Below are 18,354 nucleotides of genomic sequence, written 5' to 3'. Positions count from 1 at the left end.
ATCTTCTCCTCTGAAACTACTGGGCCAAATTAAACCAAACGTGGCCAAAATCATCATTAGGGTATCTAGTTTAAAAATGTGTCCGGTGACCAGGCCAACCAACCAAGATGGCCGCCATGGCTAAAAATAGAACATAGGGGTAAAATGCAGTTTTTGGCTTATAACTCAAAAACCAAAGCATTTATAGCAAATCTGACATGAAGGTCAAATTTTTTATCAGGTAAGATCTATCTGCCCTGAAATTTTCAGATGAATCGAACCCGTTGTTGGGTTGCTGCCCACTGAATTGGTAATTTGAAGGAAACTTGCTATTTTTTGCTATTATCTTGAATATTATTATAGATAGAGATAAACTGTAAACAGCAATAATGTACAGCAAAGTAAGACCTAAAAATAAGTCAACAAGATCAAAATGGTCAATTGACTCCCTAAGGAGTTATTGTCCTTTATAGTTATTTTTTATAAAATTTGTAAATTTTAACTAACATTTTCCACTGAAACTAACTGGACCAAGTTCATTATAGATAGAGATAATTGTTCGCAGCAAGCATGTTCAGTAAAGTAAGATGTACAAACTCATCACTATCACAAAAAACACAATTTTTTCATGAATCCTTCTGCTTCCTTTGTTTAATATTCACATAAACCAAGGTGAGCGACACAGGCTCTTTAGAGCCTCTAGTTTAGGGTTAAAAGATCTTGTCATAATGGTATATTATTTTGCAATTAACACTGTTATAAACTAAGCTCATATATTTACATTGATAGCAGCCTAAAACTGCAAAATAAAAAATATTTCAGGGGCAACAACTCCAAAATATGTCGACATATATTTTTATTTCCAGAATACATTTTGTCCTGCTATATTTTTAAGGTCTTTCCTCTCCGCGAGGAAAGACCTTATTGTTTTTCTAATTAAGGTCTTTCCCCTTCGTGAGGAAAGACCTTATTGTTAAGGTCTTTCCTCTCCGTGAGGAAAGACCTTATTGTTTTTCGCATGTTTTTTTTTTTTTTTTTTTTTTTTTTTTTTTTTTTTTTTTCATCCAGCATTTGTTTGACATGGCCTCCCCTCGTTTCTATTGGAGTTATCAAAACCAAATATGGACCATCGGTAGACCTCATTATGAAGTATTACCAGATGAGGCTGTGTAGGATTTCATCATCCCCTTTAGAAGTTATCTCCCTTTTATTGATTTTTTTCAACATGACCCCCCCTCGTTGTTTTTAAAGATATCATGATCTTATTTTTACAATAGGTACATCTCATCATGATGTATTACCATATGAGGCTGCATAGAATTTCATCATCCCCTTTGAGAGTTATTTCCCCTTGAAACAATTTCTTTCCTTTGCTCATTTCTCAAAAAATGTTAGAGATAGAATCGATTTGAAAACGGCAACATGTACAGGAACAGATGGCAATGTTATTGAACATATACAATCATTTTGTTATTAACCCTTATAAGGAGTTATTCCCCTTGAAAAATTGTGAACAGTTTTAGAATTTTTTTATTTTCAGAACCGGAAGTCGTAGAGACTTGGGACCTGCACCAATAATCTGTAATTCATGTGACCTTGAATATGCACCCAAGGTCAAAGGTCACTGAGTGCAAAAAAAAATTACGCTGCAATTTCAAGCTTACATATTAGGAAAACGATAAGACTTTGCTGCATACATACAGCGTATAAAATGTTCCTCTCGACGAGTTCTACATTTTATATTATTAACCGAAAAATGTCCGACCGTCTGTTCAAAAGTTACAACGGGATGATTCTTAAAAATCTAGTATTTTGTGTATATCTTTTTTAAGGTAACAGATATCAACCTACTATATACTGCAAAGATGATCAGTAATTCAAGACCTTCAATTTGAGGTCAATGTTACGTCATGATGCAATTTCACCTTGACCTTCACATTATACTATGACCTTGACATTGTGATCTCTGAAAGGTCAAGTGGTCCTGAGTTGAATGGTGATAGTCCCATGTCTCTATGACTTCCGGTTCTCAAGTTTGGTATTGCATCATATATTTGATGATTAATTGTGACCTTGGTGAACTTTGAAATTGTCCCAATTCTTTTTCTATAATGTTGTCCTTCAACTGTAGATCATTTATCATTTAACAGATTTGAGATATCTATTGTCGTTATAGAGATACTGCAGTTTAAAGTTTTGCGAGCGGAGGCATGTATTTCTGAATCAACAAGAGCTTACCACTTAAAATGTTTAAGAAATTGAAGAGGTTGACATAGTTATATGTTTGACCAAATACCAAAAACATTCCATGGAAAAATACACCAAAAAATCATTTTGAAATTTTCAAGTTTTGCATTGACTTTGTAAGTTTCATAACTTCTATTTATATAGTTGATATTGCATCATTATTTGTACTTTGTCAAATGGGGTCATCTGATATATCAAATTGAAGGTCTAAATAAACTCTACCTAAAAATGAAAATTTTGAACCCCCTTTTCATCCCAGTGGGCAGGGTGGGTTCATTTAGTGCAAACATTCAAATTTCTCAGATGGTAAGGTTGTCGCATATCAAATGAAAGAACATAAAGCGTACATTTCAAATTTCAAATTGACGTCTCCCAAAAATGGGTTGGATGGGGTCATTGAGTGCAAAATATAAATTTTCTTTAAAGATAGGGTTGTTGTATATCAAATGAAAGGTCATGATGTGTACATTTAAAATATCAAATTCCCGACCTCAAAAAATTAGTTGGATAGGGTTATTAAGTGCAAAAATCAAACTTTAGAAAATGGCGTTGTCGCATATCAAATGAAAGCTCATCTACTCTGTATTACATATATCATACTTCCGATCTCAAAACTGTAGGCGGATGAGGTCATTAAGTGTTAAAAGCGAAAAGTTTGAAAAGGTATGCTTGTCGTATATCAAACGAAAGGTCGTACAAAGTACATAACGAAAACATCACTTTTACAGGAAAGACCTTTCAATTGTTTTACAAACAATTGAGATACTAGTTTTTCTAATGTTTTTTTTTTCTTTTTAAGGTCTTTCCTCTCCGTGAGGAAAGACCTTATTGTTTTTCTAATGTTTTTTTTTCTTTTTTTTCTTCCAGCATTTGTTTGGCTCGCCCTCCTACCGCTTCTATTGGAGTTATCAATACCAAAATTAAACCATCAATAGACCTCAACATGAACTTTTACCAGATGAACTTTTGTAGGATTTCACCTTCCCCTTAAGAAGTTATCTCCCTTTTGTTGATTTTTTTCAACATGGTCCCCCCAAAATGTGTTAAAAGATATCACGACTTTATTTGGACAAAAGGTAGATCTCATCATAATGTATTACCATATGAGGCTGCATAGGATTTCATCATCTACTTTGAGAGTTATATCCCCTTGAATCAATTTCTTTTATTTGCATTTTTTTCAAAAAGTATTAGAGATAGAATTTAATTGAAAATGACAGCATGTATTAGAACAGATGGCAATGTTTATAAACATAAACAATTTATTTGTTATTAACCCTTATAAGGAGTTATTTCCCTTTAGAAATTAAAAATATATTTTCAAAAATTTATATTCGAGAACCGGAAGTCATAGAGACTTGTAACCTTCACCAATAATCTTAAATTCATATGACCTTTAATATGCACCCAAGGTCAAAGGTCACCGAGTGCAAACAAAAATTACGCTGCAATTTCAAGCTTACATATTAGGAAAACGATAAGACTTTGCTGCATACATACAGCGTATGAAATGTTCTTCTCGACAAGCTCTACATTTTATACAATAAGCCCAAAAATGTCCGACCGTCTGTTCAAAAGTTACAACGGGATGATTCTTAAAAGTATAGTATTGTGTGAATATCTTTTTAAAGGTAACAGATATCAACCTACTATAAACTGCAAAGATGATCAGTAGTTCGAGACCTTCAATTTGAGGTCAATGTCAGGTCATGATGAAATTTCACCTTGACCTTCACAGTATACTATGACCTTGACCTTGTGATAGTTGAAAGGTTAAGTGGTCCTGAGTTGAATGGTGCTAGTCCCATGTTTCTACGACTTCCGGTTCTTAAGTTTAGTATTGCATCATATATTTGATGATAAATTGTGACCTTTATGAACTTTGAAATTGTCCCAATTCTTTTTCTATAATGTTGTTGTTCAACTGTATATCGTTTATCATTTAACATATTTGAAATATCTATAGTCCTTTTAGAGATAATGCAGTTTGAAGTTTTGCGAGCGGAGGCATGTATTTCTGAATCATCAAGAGTTTACCACTTAAAATGTCTTAGAAATTGAAGAGGTTGACATAGTTATATGTTTGACCAAATACCAAAAACATTCCATGGAAAAAAACACCAAAAAATCAATTTGAAATTTTCAAGTTTTGCATTGACTTTGTAAGTTTCATAACTTCTATTTATATAGTTGATATTGCATCATTATTTGCACTTTGTCAAATGGGGTCATCTGATATATCAAATTGAAGGTCTCAATAAACTCTACTTAAAAATGAAAATTTTAAACCTCCTTTTCATCCCAGGGGGACGGGTGGGGTCATTTAGTGCAAACATTCAAATTTCTCAGATGGTAAGGTTGTTGCATATCAAATGAAAGAACATAAAGCGTACATTTCAAATTTCAAATTGACGTCTCCAAAAAATTGGTTGGATGGGGTCATTGAGTGCAAAAAATAAATTTTCTTTTAAGGTAGGGTTGTTGTATATCAAATGAAAGGTCATGATGTGTACATTTGATATATCAAATTCCCGACCTCCAAAAATTAGTTGGATAGGGTTATTAAGTGCAAAAATCAAACTTTTTAGAACATGGTGTTGTCGCATATCAAAAGAAAGCTCATCTACTCTGTTCCATGTATCATAATTCCGATCTCAAAAATGTAGGCGGATGAGGTCATTAAGTGTAAAAAGCGAAAAGTTTCAGAAGGTATGCTGTCTTATATCAAACGAAAGGTCGTACAAATTACAATACGAAAACATCACTTTTACAGGAAAGACCTTTCAATTGTTTTACAAACAATTGAGATACTAGTTTTTCCTTTTTTTCTTCCAACATTTTTTTGACATGCCCGCCTCTTGTTTCTGTTGAAGTTATTATGACCAAATATGGACCATAGCTAGACCTCACCAAGATGTATTACCAAATGACCCTGTTAAGGATTTCATCATCCCCTTTAGGAGTTATCTTCCTTTTATTGATTTTTTTCAACATGACCCCCCCTCGTTGGTTTTAAAGATATCCTGACCTTAATTGGACATAATGTAGATCTCATAATGATGTATTACCATGTGAGGCTGGTTAAGATTTCAGCGTCCCCTATGAGAGTTATATCCCCTTGAAACAATTTCTTTCTTTTGCATTTTTCACATAAAGTATAAGAGATAGAATCGATTTGAAAACGGCAACATGTACATGAACAGATGGCAATGCTAATAAACATGTACACTCGTTTTGGTATTAACCCTTATAAGGAGTTATTCCACTTGAAAAAATGTACATAATTTTAGAAAAACTGTATTTCGAGAACCAGAAGTCGTAGAGACTGGGGACCTTCACCAATAATCTTTAATTCATGTGACCTTTAATATACAATCAAGGTCAAAGGTCACTGAGTGCAAAAAAAAATTACGCTGCAATTTCAAGCTTACATATTAGTAAAACGATAAGACTTTGCTGCATACATATAGCATGTAAATTGTTCCTCTCGACGAGCTCTACATTTTATACAATAAGCCCAATAATGTCCGACCGTCTGTTTAAAAGTTACAACGGGATGATTCTTAAAAGTATAGTTTTTTGTGTATATCTTTTAAAAGGTAACATATGTCAACCTACTATCAACTGCAAAGATGATCAGTATTTCAAGACCTTCAATTTGAGGTCAATGTCAGGTCATGATGAAATTTCACCTTGACCTTCACAGTATACTATGACCTTGACCTTGTGATATTTGAAAGGTCAAGTGGTCCTGAGTTGAATGGTGGTAGTCCCATGTCTCCACGGCTTCCGGTTCTTAAGTTTGGTATTGCATCATATATTTGATGATTAATTGTGACCTTGGTGAACTTTAAAATTGTCCCATTTCTTTTTCTATAGTGTTGTCCTTTAACTGCAGATCATTTACCATTTAACAGATTTGAGATATCTATTGTCGTTTTAGAGATAATGCAGTTTAACAATTTTTGACCGGCGGCAAGTATTTCTGAAACAACAACAGCTAACCACTTAAAATGTTTCAGAAATTGAAGAGATTGACATAGTTATATGTTTAACCAAATACTCAAAAAATTCCATGGAAAAAAAACACCAAAAAATAAATTTGAAATTTTCATGTTTTGCATTGACTTTGTGAGTTTCATAACTTCTATTTATATAGTTGATATTGCATCATTTTTTGCACTTTGTCAAATGGGGTCATCTGATATATCAAATTGAAGGTCTCAATAAACTCTACTTAAAAATGAAAATTTTAAACCTCTTTTTCATCCCAGGTGGAAGGGTGGGGTCATTTAGTGCAAAAATTCAAATTTCTCAGATGGTAAGGTTGTCGCATATCAAATGAAAGAACATAAAGCGTACATTTCAAATTTCAAATTGACGTCTCCCAAAAATTGGCTGGATGGGGTCATTGAGTGCAAAAAATAAATTTTCTTTTAAGATAGGGTTGTTGTATATTAAATGAAAGGTCATGATGTGTACATTGGAAATATCAAATCCCGACCTCCAAAAGTTAGTGGGATAGGGTTATTAAGTGCAAAAATCAAACTTTCTAGAACATAGAGTTGTTGCATATCAAATGAAAGCTCATCTACCCTGTGTTACATATATTATACTTCTGATCTTAAAAATGTAGGCGGATGAGGTCAATAAGTGTAAAAAGCGAAAAGTTTCAGAAGGTATGCTTGTCGTATATCAAACGAAAGGTCGAACAAAGAACATTACGAAAACATCACTTTTACAGGAAAGACCTTTCAATTGTTTTACAAACAATTGAGATACTAGTGTTTTTTTTTCTTTTTCTTTTTTTTCTTCCAACATTTGTTTGACAAGGCCTCCTCCCCTTTCTGTTGAAGTTATCGAGACCAAATATGGACCATCGATAGACCTCATCATGAACTTTTACCAGATGAACTTTTGTAGGATTTCATCATCCCCTTGAGAAGTTATCTCCCTTTTATTGATTTTTTTCAACATGGCCCCCCCTTGTTGTTTTTAAAGATATCATGACTTTATTTGGACAATAGGTAGATCTCATCATGATGTATTACCATATGAGGCTGCAAAGGATTTCATCATCCCATATGAGAGTTATATCCCCTTGAAACAATTTCTTTCCTTTGCATTTTTCTCAAAAAGTATAAGACATAGAATCGATTTGAAAACGGCAACATGTACAGGAACAGATGGCAATGTTAATAAACATGTACAATCATTTTGTTATTAACCCTTATAAGGAGTTATTCTCCTTGAAAAATTGAACATAATTTTTGAAAAATTGTATTTCTAGAACCAGAAGTCGTAGAGACTTTGGACCTTCACCAATAATCTTTAATTCATGTGACCTTTAATATGCAGTCAAGGTCAAAGGTCACTGAGTGCAAAAAAAAAATTACGCTGCAATTTCAAGCTTACATATTAGGAAAACGATAAGACTTTGCTGCATACATACAGCGTGTAAATTGTTCCTCTCGACGAGCTCTACATTTTATGCAATAAGCCCAAACATGTCCGACCGTCTGTTGAAAAGTTACAACGGGATGATTCTTAAAAGTATAGTATTGTGTGTATATCTTTTTAAAGTTAACAGATATCAACCTACTATAAACTTAAAAGATGATCAGTAGTTCAAGACCTTCAATTTGAGGTCAATGTCAGGTCATGATGAAATTTCACCTTGACCTTCACATTATACTTTGACCTTGACCTTGTGATATTTAAAAGGTCAAGTGGTCCTGAGTTGAATGGGGATAGTCCCATGTCTTTACGACTTCCGGTTCTCAAGTTTTGTATTGCATCATATATTTGATGATTAATTGTGACCTTAGTGAACTTTAAAATTGTCTTAATTCTTTTTCTATAATGTTGTCCTTTAACTGTAGATCATTTATCATTTAACAGATTTGAGATATCTATTGTCGTTTTAGAGATAATGCAGTTTTAAGTTTTGCGAGCGGAGGCATGTATTTCTGAATCATCAAGAGCTTACCACTTAAAATGTTTAAGAAATTGAAGAGGTTGACATAGTTATATGTTTGACCAAATACCAAAAACATTCCAAGGAAAAAAACACCAAAAATTCAATTTGAAATTTTCATGTTTTGCATTGACTTTGTAAGTTTCATAATTTCTATTTATATAGTTGATATTGCATCATTTTTTGCACTTTGTCAAATGGGGTCATCTAATATATCAAATTGAAGGTCTTACTAAACTCTGCTTAAAAATGAAAATTGTAAACCCCTTTTTCATCCCAGGGGGAAGGGTGGGGTCATTTAGTGCAAAAATTCAAATTTATCAGATGGTAAGGTTGTCGCATATCAAATGAAAGAACATAAAGCGTACATTTCAAATTTCAAATTGACGTCCCCCAAAAATTGGTTGGATGGGGTCATTGAGTGCAAAAAATAAATTTTCTTTTACGATAGGGTTGTTGTATATCAAATGAAAGGTCATGATGTATACATTTGAATTATCAAATTCCCGACCTCCAAAAATTGGTTGGATGAGGTTATTAAGTGCAAAAATCAAACTTTTTAAAACATGGCGTTGTCGCATATCAAATGAAAGCTTATCTACCCTGTGTTACATATATCATACTTCCGATCTAAAAAATGTAGGCGGATGAGGTCATTAAGTGTAAAAAGCGAAAAGTTACAGAAGGTATGCTTGTCGTATATCGAACGAAAGGTCGTACAAAGAACATTACGAAAACATCACTTTTACAGGAAAGACCTTTCAATTGTTTTACAAACAATTGAGATACTAGTTTGTTTTTAATTTTATTTTTTAAGGTCAATAATTTCAAAACAAGTAGTTAGACATTTTCAATTTTAAAGGTTGATATGTCATATCGTGCTGAACCCTTTTGTAGTTGACACTTTTAACCCAGTCCCTATAGTTTTTGAAACATTGGCAAGGAAATGCTTTAAAAGTAAACTAAAGTGATAAAATTTCTGCCTGCATTACTTATCATGATTGAATTGCATTGCTTATAATATATGAGAACCAGACCTAATTACAAATGGGGTCAAGTTCAGATAAACCCTGCCACAAAACATGAACATCATGCAACCAATGTACCACTATACTAGGTGAGGTCAATATCTGCCAAACCCTGCCAGACAAACCTTCAACTTAAAATCATTCCTTAAACCAATCACAGTAGAGATACTGGTATTAGTATCTGAGAAACAAACTAACAAAAATCTTAACATTGACCAATGAACCATGGAAATGAGGTCAGGGTCAGAAAAAACCTGCCAATCTGATATGTACATTTTACAATCATGTCAGACATCAAATATAGTTGACCTTGAACTTATAGTATCTGGAAACGGACATGACCATGACAGCTTAACCTGGATATCTGATCTATGAAATCAGGTTGATGTCAATTAAACCCTGTCTGAAAGACATGTTGACCTTGCAAGGATCCCATTTACCAAATATAGTTATTTAAAAAATCATGATGTCCTGTCAGTTTTTCTCTTCTGTTGTAGCTTTTGTTGAGCCTGCAACTTTTGTTGCAGAAAACTCGACATAGGGATAGTTTTCAGGCGTCGTTAGCTAACTTCTTAAAAGATTTAAATTTTAGAAGGTGAAGACCTGGATGCTTCATACTTTGTATATAGATGCCTCATGTTACCAAGTTTTCGTCAGTCACATGTCCAATGTCCTTGACCTCATTTTCGTGGTTCAGTGACATTTTTTTTTGTAATGTGAAATTCTCTCGTTTTATAAGTAATAGGATAACTATATTTTGTATGTGCGTACCTTGCAGGGTCCTCATGCACGTCATACAGTTTTCACTTGACCTGGAACTCATTTCATGGATCAGTGAACAAGGCTAATGTTTGGTGGTGAAGTCCATATCTCAGATACTATTATAAGCAATAGGTCTAGTGTATATGGTGTATGGAAGGAATGTACAGTGTACATGTCCAACTGACAGGCGTCATCTGACCTTGACCTCATTTTCATGTTTCAGTTGTTATAGTTAATTTTTTGTGTTGTCTGTTTTTAATATACTGTATGCAATAGGTGTACTATATTTGGTGTATTGAATGATTGTAAGGTGTACATGTCTAGCTGGTATGTGTCATCTGACCTTGACCTCATTATCATGGTTCAGTGGTCAAAGTTAAGTTTTTGAGTTTTGGTCTTTTTATCTAATACTATATGCAATAAGCCAACTATATTTGGTGAATGGAAATATTTTATGTCAGTTGTTCAGATTGAATTTGACCTTGACCTCATTTTCATGATCTTTCATGGTTCATTGCTCAGTGTTGACTTTTAGGTTTTTTTTATAAACTTTAAGCAATAGGTCAACTATATTTGTTGTATGGAAGAATTGTTAGCTGTACATGTGTGCCTGCTATGGTTCATCTCACCTTGACCTCATTTTCGTGGTTCAGTGGTCAATTTTTAGTTTTCTGGGTTAATGCTAAGTTTATCTTTGAATTGTAATAAAGCTTTATATTTAGGACTATCAACATAATATCAATGATTAGTAAAGAAGGCGAGACATTTCAGTGTGTGCACTCTTGTTGAGATATCATCCAAAGCTGTAAGTTGACCCATATGTTCTATTTTTAGAAATGGCAGCCATGTTTTTTTTATCAACCTGGACAAATATAAAAAAAAATATAATAGTTAACATCCAATTGATGAAGCAGACAAACTCAGTTTCAATTGAGCAATTTCAGAGAAGAAATATTTAAAAGAGAAGTTAACAGATGATGGATTGACCAAAAACAAAGTCAAAGTGATGTCATGAATGAAAAGGAGAAAGAATTTAGCCACTCTGACAACAGATCATTTATGAATTTTGTACAAGTTGTTGCAATAGATCTTTGATGTGTAGCTGGTGTTCCACTTACTCAAGACAATACATCAGACTTACATGCAACATGCCTATTCAGACTATATGTGGCCTCTGCATTGATCTTACAGTTAGCCAGAAGAAGCTTTTCTAGAACCGTGAAAGTGAAGAATTCATAAAAAAAGAATAGACCACTTTCGAGTTCATCCATCACGGTCAAAAACTAGTCAATTATACACGCCTTTATGACGTTATTTACCAGATAGAGGGGCTCGCCTGTATCCCTGCACTATTTACGTTCATCAAGCGTCTTAGTGATCGTCTTTGTGCAGGATAAACTAGAAATAATGGTTGCTCTGTAGGTACTTACTGAAAATTCCCTAATGACAGCAGTGTTGATTGTCAATTTTGAGAATTCAATTTGCCGAATAATTCGTACAATATAGAATTATAGTTTTCCAACCACTCGCTCAACATTGGAAGGAAGTGACGACGCCCCTAAACGCACAAATGACGATGATAAAGGCGCGTATAATTGATGAGTTTTTTCCGGTGACGGATGAACTCGAAAGTGGTCTATTAATATGATTGCCAATGAGACAACTCACCACAAGTAACCAAATGATGTGGAAGTTCACATCAAAAGATCATTGTACATCCATCAACAATGAGCAATACTCATACCACATAGGTTATTACAGTGTAACCTGCCTAATTCTACACTCAAGTATTCCAACATTCTGCTTTAGGTGACACATTTTTATGGTCCCAAAATAGGCTTTTCCTTGCAGTAAAAACTTGAGTATTCAGACACCCTGATTTATCCGACATTTTTTCTGGTCCCCCAGTGTGTCGGATTAGGCAAGTTCCACTGTATTATTTCATTTCTGATCAACAAGAGTAGATAATACTGATTTAAACAGGAACTTAATATTTAAATTAAGATCTTTATTTTACATATATCACAATAATACAAATATTATTCATTCTGATGTAACCATGGTAATTATCTACATGATGTTATATAGACATACTTCACAGCTTAAAAAACACAGTATGACAAAAAATGATGGAAATTAATAATCAGAAGGTCATTTTCATAACCTTGGAATAAATGAAGAAGAGACTTAAACGACACTCAACAGAATGAAGAAACTTTGGTCAATAATACTATTAAAGAACTTTTATCCATGGTAAATTGATGTTGGTTTTATTTTGACGTTTCAGTAACGAATGAATATAAAATATTCTTTCATTTGGACAATTAAATTCATATTTTGAAAGGCCAGAAAAATCTTAGACTTCTATGACTATAACACTTTTCATTAGAAAATTAAACGATTTAAAAAAAATACAAATAAAGAAAACGTTCTAACAAATTCAAACTATGATTTAAAATTTCATCTGTACTTTTATTACAATGAAATTTCTATCTAAAAACCAGATGGTATTCTACATGTAGTGAATTATACACAAAATTCTGATTTCTTTGATAAATTACCAATGATTGAATAGATATTGATTTCAAACATGAAAACTGGGCCATTTTGTTTTTTAAATTATTTTTCCTTATGAAAAACCCAATTATAAATAGCTAACAACTTCTTAAAAATATTGAACATCTCTTAAAATTGAATTCAAATTCTAAATACTGTTTGGTGCTGTAAAATTGGATTAGAATTAAACAATACACTGTATGCATGTACTAGTTTACTCTTTAGATTAGTTTATTGTCAGAGATGAAATAAAAAAAATCCTGTATAAAGAACTACTATGATTTTGCCCACTCATTTATGACATTATAACATGTATCCAAAACCATAGGTTACTGCCATTTTATGACAACTATAGTCAAAAAGAAAACAAAAGTTCAAATAATTCAAATAACATGATTGTGGTATACAAATTTCAGCTGGACAGAAGATCCTTCAACAATGAGAAGAAGAATGTTTTTATCCATGTTGAAGATTGCCACATAATAGTTTATATGTATCACACTCATATATTCCTCCTTTCATCCGTCAGGTAACAAGACACGTATCAGCCACGGTTACCATGGTTGCATGTCCTGCTATACAGCTGTGTCTGTAAAAAGAAAACAAAACACATTTATAGGTCATACAAGTTAAATATTAAATCTGCTTTATAGCTGACTATGCAGTATATAGGCTTTGCTCATTGTTGAAGGCTGTACTGTGACCTTTAGTTGTTACCACATCTTTTTTTTTATATTATCAGTAACAAATTGAACTTATTAAAAAAATATTTGGGTACAACTTATGAGTTGAGTGGTTTGTATGAATGTTATTGACTGGCATTGTGTACTGGAATCACTGGAAAAAGTACTGAAATTACTGTTTTGTGCAGTGTTTGTGAAGGAAATAAAATCTTAAATCAGATGGCTTTTGTCAGGGTATTCAAGTTGGAATATCTCCTTGAAAAACAAAATTTTGCAGCACAAAAAAAACAAACTTCTAGTAATAAAAGCATGTAACAATACTGATATAATTTCATAAATGCACATTTAGAGCATAAATGAATAATTCCTTTTATGCAGTTTCATAGTGCATTAAAACATAAATTCCTCATATTATACTGATTTCAATATAGAGCATAACTGAAGAATTTATTTTATGCTGTTACTTTTATCGTGCACGAATGCATTATTTCAGTCAGAATTATAGAACATAAATGCAGCAGCATGGTTACTTTAAAGTTTTATACTACATATATATATGCATATGTTTTTAATGAAGAAATAGTATGTTTATCTAGAGTTTTTAGTAAATTTATCTTACCTGAACCTTCTGGAAATCTTGTAAAGTTGCGTGCCTTGTGGTAATCATACCAATCTTTGAAGAATTTTTCTTTACATTTATTGTACTCATATTGAGTAACGGCCAATGCTGCCAAGCCAGCTATACTTAAAGGTAAAATGTAATACTTTTTTAGTCTTTTTCTTGTTGTCAATTCTTTGATATTCTGACGAACTCCAACAGCTGTTGCAACTGAAATAAGAAATTGAACCTTATTAATACACTACATGTATAACAGTTATCCTTTAAAGAATCAATTTACTACAGTCATTTTTGGTTCCGTAGAAAAGTTACAAACCATAGAAACAGTTATATGAAAAATAAGTATTAATAAGAAAGAATTGTTTGCCCCGACATAATTCATTTTATTGTTAATGCATCTATAAGCATGATAAGTGTTGGTTTAAATCTGCTATCCTGTTTTGTTACAATTAGAACAAAAATTAACACAAAAGAATGTAAACCACACTCAAAATTGCCATAAAAAGAATAGATTTATGTATATAATAAAATGTTTCGCTGATCAGCCTGATAAGACCACAGAGGTAGAACCATGAACAGTCAGGGCAAATTTGAACACAATATTCAAGCTTGATACTGTCTGAATTTGGATCGTGATCAAACTTTGACATAATATAGGTTTCTGACACTGTTATTCGGTCATTTGAGGTCAAAGATCTTTCAAATCTATTGTACAATACTATGCAATTGAAGATTTCTTCTTGAAACTTTTCAAAAATTAGAAATTTTTAAATTTAAAAAAAAGATGAATCCCTTAAACACTGGAACTATCATCCACAAAATCAATCACAACTTTCCTTTAGTGGTATTGAACCGTCTTTAAAAAATTTAATTCACTTAAACTAAATTATTATCCAGAAAACAATGTGTCTGCGGACGAAATGCAGACAACAACTTTAATACCATAAATTTTGTTTGGGAGTGATATAAAAACATGTTAATGTCAAAAGCACATGTGTGTGTATTGGTAAATCATAAACAACATTTCTGTATTTTTACATGTTCCAGGGGCGGATCCATGATTTCAAGTTAGGGGGGGCGAAAAAATTTTGGAGGTTTTTTTAGGTAAAATTATTGAAATATTCTTCTAAAGGGGTGCAATGTTGATATCTCGAACTATTGTGAGTTAAAATTAGCGAGGAATTAAAGTTTCAAGCTGAAACCGCCTCGAAAGACGTACGGTGACCTAAAGTTGTTAATGTTTGTGTCATTTTGGTCTTTTGTGGATAGTTGTCTCATTGGCAATCATACAACATCTTCTTTTTTTATATTAATCCACACCTGACAACAATCTACAGATAGACGGGCGGACAGACGGACGCAATGTGAGGCGAGACAGATGACAATTGTTTATCAGACCAATATATTTTTCAAACGAAAATTTCTTCTTTTACCAGCGATTTTTAAATGTTCTTTCATACTATCTGTTTTTTACATTTTTGATTTTCGGAGGTTGTGCCAGACTTTACTGTGTTCGCCACAAACAACTCAAATCAAAATGAGATGCATTTACGCAGTTATGTTTATTTTCTAGGGATCCAAGCATACAGTAATACGGTACAGATTTCGGCTAAATATTTAGGTTGCAATGAGAAACAAATATAGACACAGAGATACAAATTAATAAACTAACCTTTCGCTTGAAACCGTATTTCTATCTTTCATTACGGATATTATAAAAGATCCCACCTGCCGACTGCTTTCTTGACCGTGTCATGATGAAATTGTGAAAGTGAGTAAGGGATGTTTTGGAACTTCAATTATCAAGCAAATTAATTATAAAAACCGCAAATATAATGTAACATTTGTTTTTACTTTAACTGCTAAAAACCTAGTAATTTGTCATCAAATGCAGCTCCGCGTTTGACACCTTCATTTGAAATCATTCAGTATAGAACTTTAATAAAGCGTAGGTCGGTTGATCAGTAATCACGTTGATTCTGTTAAACTGACTGTTTTATATACTTTGAATGTTAAAAAAGATTGAATGGTCTCTTCTGATACTTTAAATATGTTGAAGTCAACCCATGCTTTGCAAATTTTAGGGGGGGCGCACGCCCGCCACGCCCCCGCCTAAATCCGCCCCTGTGTTCTACTACTAACTAGATGTTGTAAACTAGAATGCACATGCTGAAATGTCTTGCCTGCTTTAATGACCATTGGTTTTACTTTTAGTATTACAAAAAACTGAACATTTTTTAACATCCATGACAATGAAGTCAAGGTCACCATCAGATAATCCTGCAAGACAGACATTTACACCTTAAAATTATTAGTCAATATACCAGAACTTTGACATAATGCTTCTAGTATTTGAAATACAAACCAAAACACAAAACTTTACATTGACCAATGAACCAATGAAAATCAGGTTAAGGACAATGGACATATGACAGACAGAAACTTCATAAAGAAGTCATGGAAGTAAAGATATTGGTATATGTACCCACCTACAAACATTGTTCCAAGTCCTTTAATAAAACACCTTGACTGGCACACATCTTTGTTCTTTACAAACTGAAGAAAAAAAATCAATTTAGGTTAACAATCATCTTAATAAATGAAGTAATTCGAAAATTTAGGAATCTTTGAATTGTGAGCAAGCTCACATACCCCACACCCCCATGTTGCAGTCTTAGTCTAAGTTCAAAGGGGCATAACTCCTAGAAACAAAATTGAATCATAATTTCCTGTCAATATGCCAATCTACATACTGTAAATTCAGAATTTTTTTACATGCATTTATTATTGCTTTTTTGTCATTTAAGGTTAAATAGTTATCAAAAGTACCAGGATTATAATTTTATACGCCAGACGCGCGTTTCGTCTACATAAGACTCATCAGTGACGCTCAGATCGAAATAGTTAAAAAGCCAAATAAATACAAAGTTGAAGAGCATTGAGGATCCAAAATTCCAAAAAGTTGTGCCAAATACGGCTAAGGTAATCTACTCCTGGGGTAAGAAAATCCTTAGTTTTTCGAAAAATTCAAAGTTTTGTAAACAGAAAATTTATAAAAATGACCATATAATTGATATTCATGTCAACACCGAAGTGCTGACTACTGGGCTGGTGATACCCTCGGGGACGAAACATCCACCAGCAGTGGCATCGACCCAGTGGTGTAAATAGTTATCAAAAGTACCAGGATTATAATTTTATACGCCAGACGCGCGTTTCGTCTACATAAGACTCATCAGTGACGCTCAGATCGAAATAGTTAAAAAGCCAAATAAATACAAAGTTGAAGAGCATTGAGGATCCAAAATTCCAAAAAGTTGTGCCAAATACGGCTAAGGTAATCTACTCCTGGGGTAAGAACATCCTTAGTTTTTCGAAAAATTCAAAGTTTCGTAAACAGAAAATTTATAAAAATGACCATATAATTGATATTCATGTCAACACCGAAGTGCTGAATGTGATAATGATGTTTGCGATATTGAGAAATATCCTGTTCAATTCATATATACAAATCTTCAAAATAACCCTGTTACATTTTTCACAATAATTAAAACATTGCAAGAGTGCCTGCCCTAAGTCAAGTGCCTTTAATTCAGTGGTTGACATTTGTTGTTGTGTAACCTTTTAACTTTTTTGCAATTTTTTTGTGAAAAAATTAGGGTTGTTTGTTTTCATGTTTGCATTGTTTCACATGTGTCATTTCGAGGAGTACTTTTAATTTTATTGCTGACTATGCAGTATGGGTTAATCTTGTTCAAATAATTTAGTCCGAGATTACTCTGACATCAGACAGCCTTTGGACATCAGAGTAATCCCGGACTACAAATAATTATGACGTCTGGCAAGGCTATTTAAATTTTATCCTGGGACGCCTTCCTTCGACAGAAGTCTTGCCAGACATCATCATTATTTGGACTAGGGATAATCCTATTGTTGAAGGCCCTACTCACTATAGGCTTCTGTAACCTATATTTTATTGTTATTTTTGGTCTCGTTTGGCCTCCTGTATTGAGTTGTCTCATTGGCAATCATACCTCTCCTTCTTGTTTATATATGATATAATAACCGTGTATAAAAGCCTAAACAGGATTCTACACACAGGCACTTGTTTCTATCCATACGAAGGTCGACTACCGGATAGTCGACCTTCGTATGGATAGAAACAAGTGCCTGTGATTCTACACCAGATACAGATGATGTAACCGAAAAAATTTGTAAATGTGATTTGACAATCATGACAATTGTATAAATATTTCAATGCCAATGGTATTGTACACAGGATATTTTAATTACCTCGGGCTCATCTTGCATGAGCAGCTCCTCAAGCTTGCTAGTACGAGCTTCTGCAACTTGTTCTTCTGTCATCTTTTAATTTGATGAAATTATACAACGTGATTCTTCATTGAAAATGAAAGGTCAAATTTTCCAACTATTTTTCGGTAATCCTCTGGATTTTTCATAAGTTTTTCAGTCGTTGTCCTCAAAACGTTTTGAAGTATCCAA

General features: G+C 33.1%; 1 protein-coding gene across 1 annotated transcript; it reads right to left on the bottom strand.

Moving 5' to 3' along the window:
- Positions 1–11,967: 11,967 nt before the first annotated feature.
- On the bottom strand, positions 11,968–18,316 carry LOC134708158 (uncharacterized). Its single transcript, XM_063568479.1, has 4 exons — positions 18,145–18,316; positions 16,341–16,407; positions 13,852–14,061; positions 11,968–13,138 (listed from the first exon to the last, which is right to left on the bottom strand). Exons 1-4 carry the CDS (start codon positions 18,214–18,216, stop codon positions 13,125–13,127), a joined length of 363 nt encoding a protein of 120 aa, XP_063424549.1. The 5' UTR covers positions 18,217–18,316; the 3' UTR covers positions 11,968–13,124.
- Positions 18,317–18,354: the final 38 nt, after the last annotated feature.

The sequence above is a fragment of the Mytilus trossulus genome, chromosome 2, assembly GCF_036588685.1.
Source record: "Mytilus trossulus isolate FHL-02 chromosome 2, PNRI_Mtr1.1.1.hap1, whole genome shotgun sequence".
Taxonomy (NCBI): domain Eukaryota; kingdom Metazoa; phylum Mollusca; class Bivalvia; order Mytilida; family Mytilidae; genus Mytilus; species Mytilus trossulus.
This window is presented reverse-complemented; position numbering and strand designations above follow the sequence as displayed.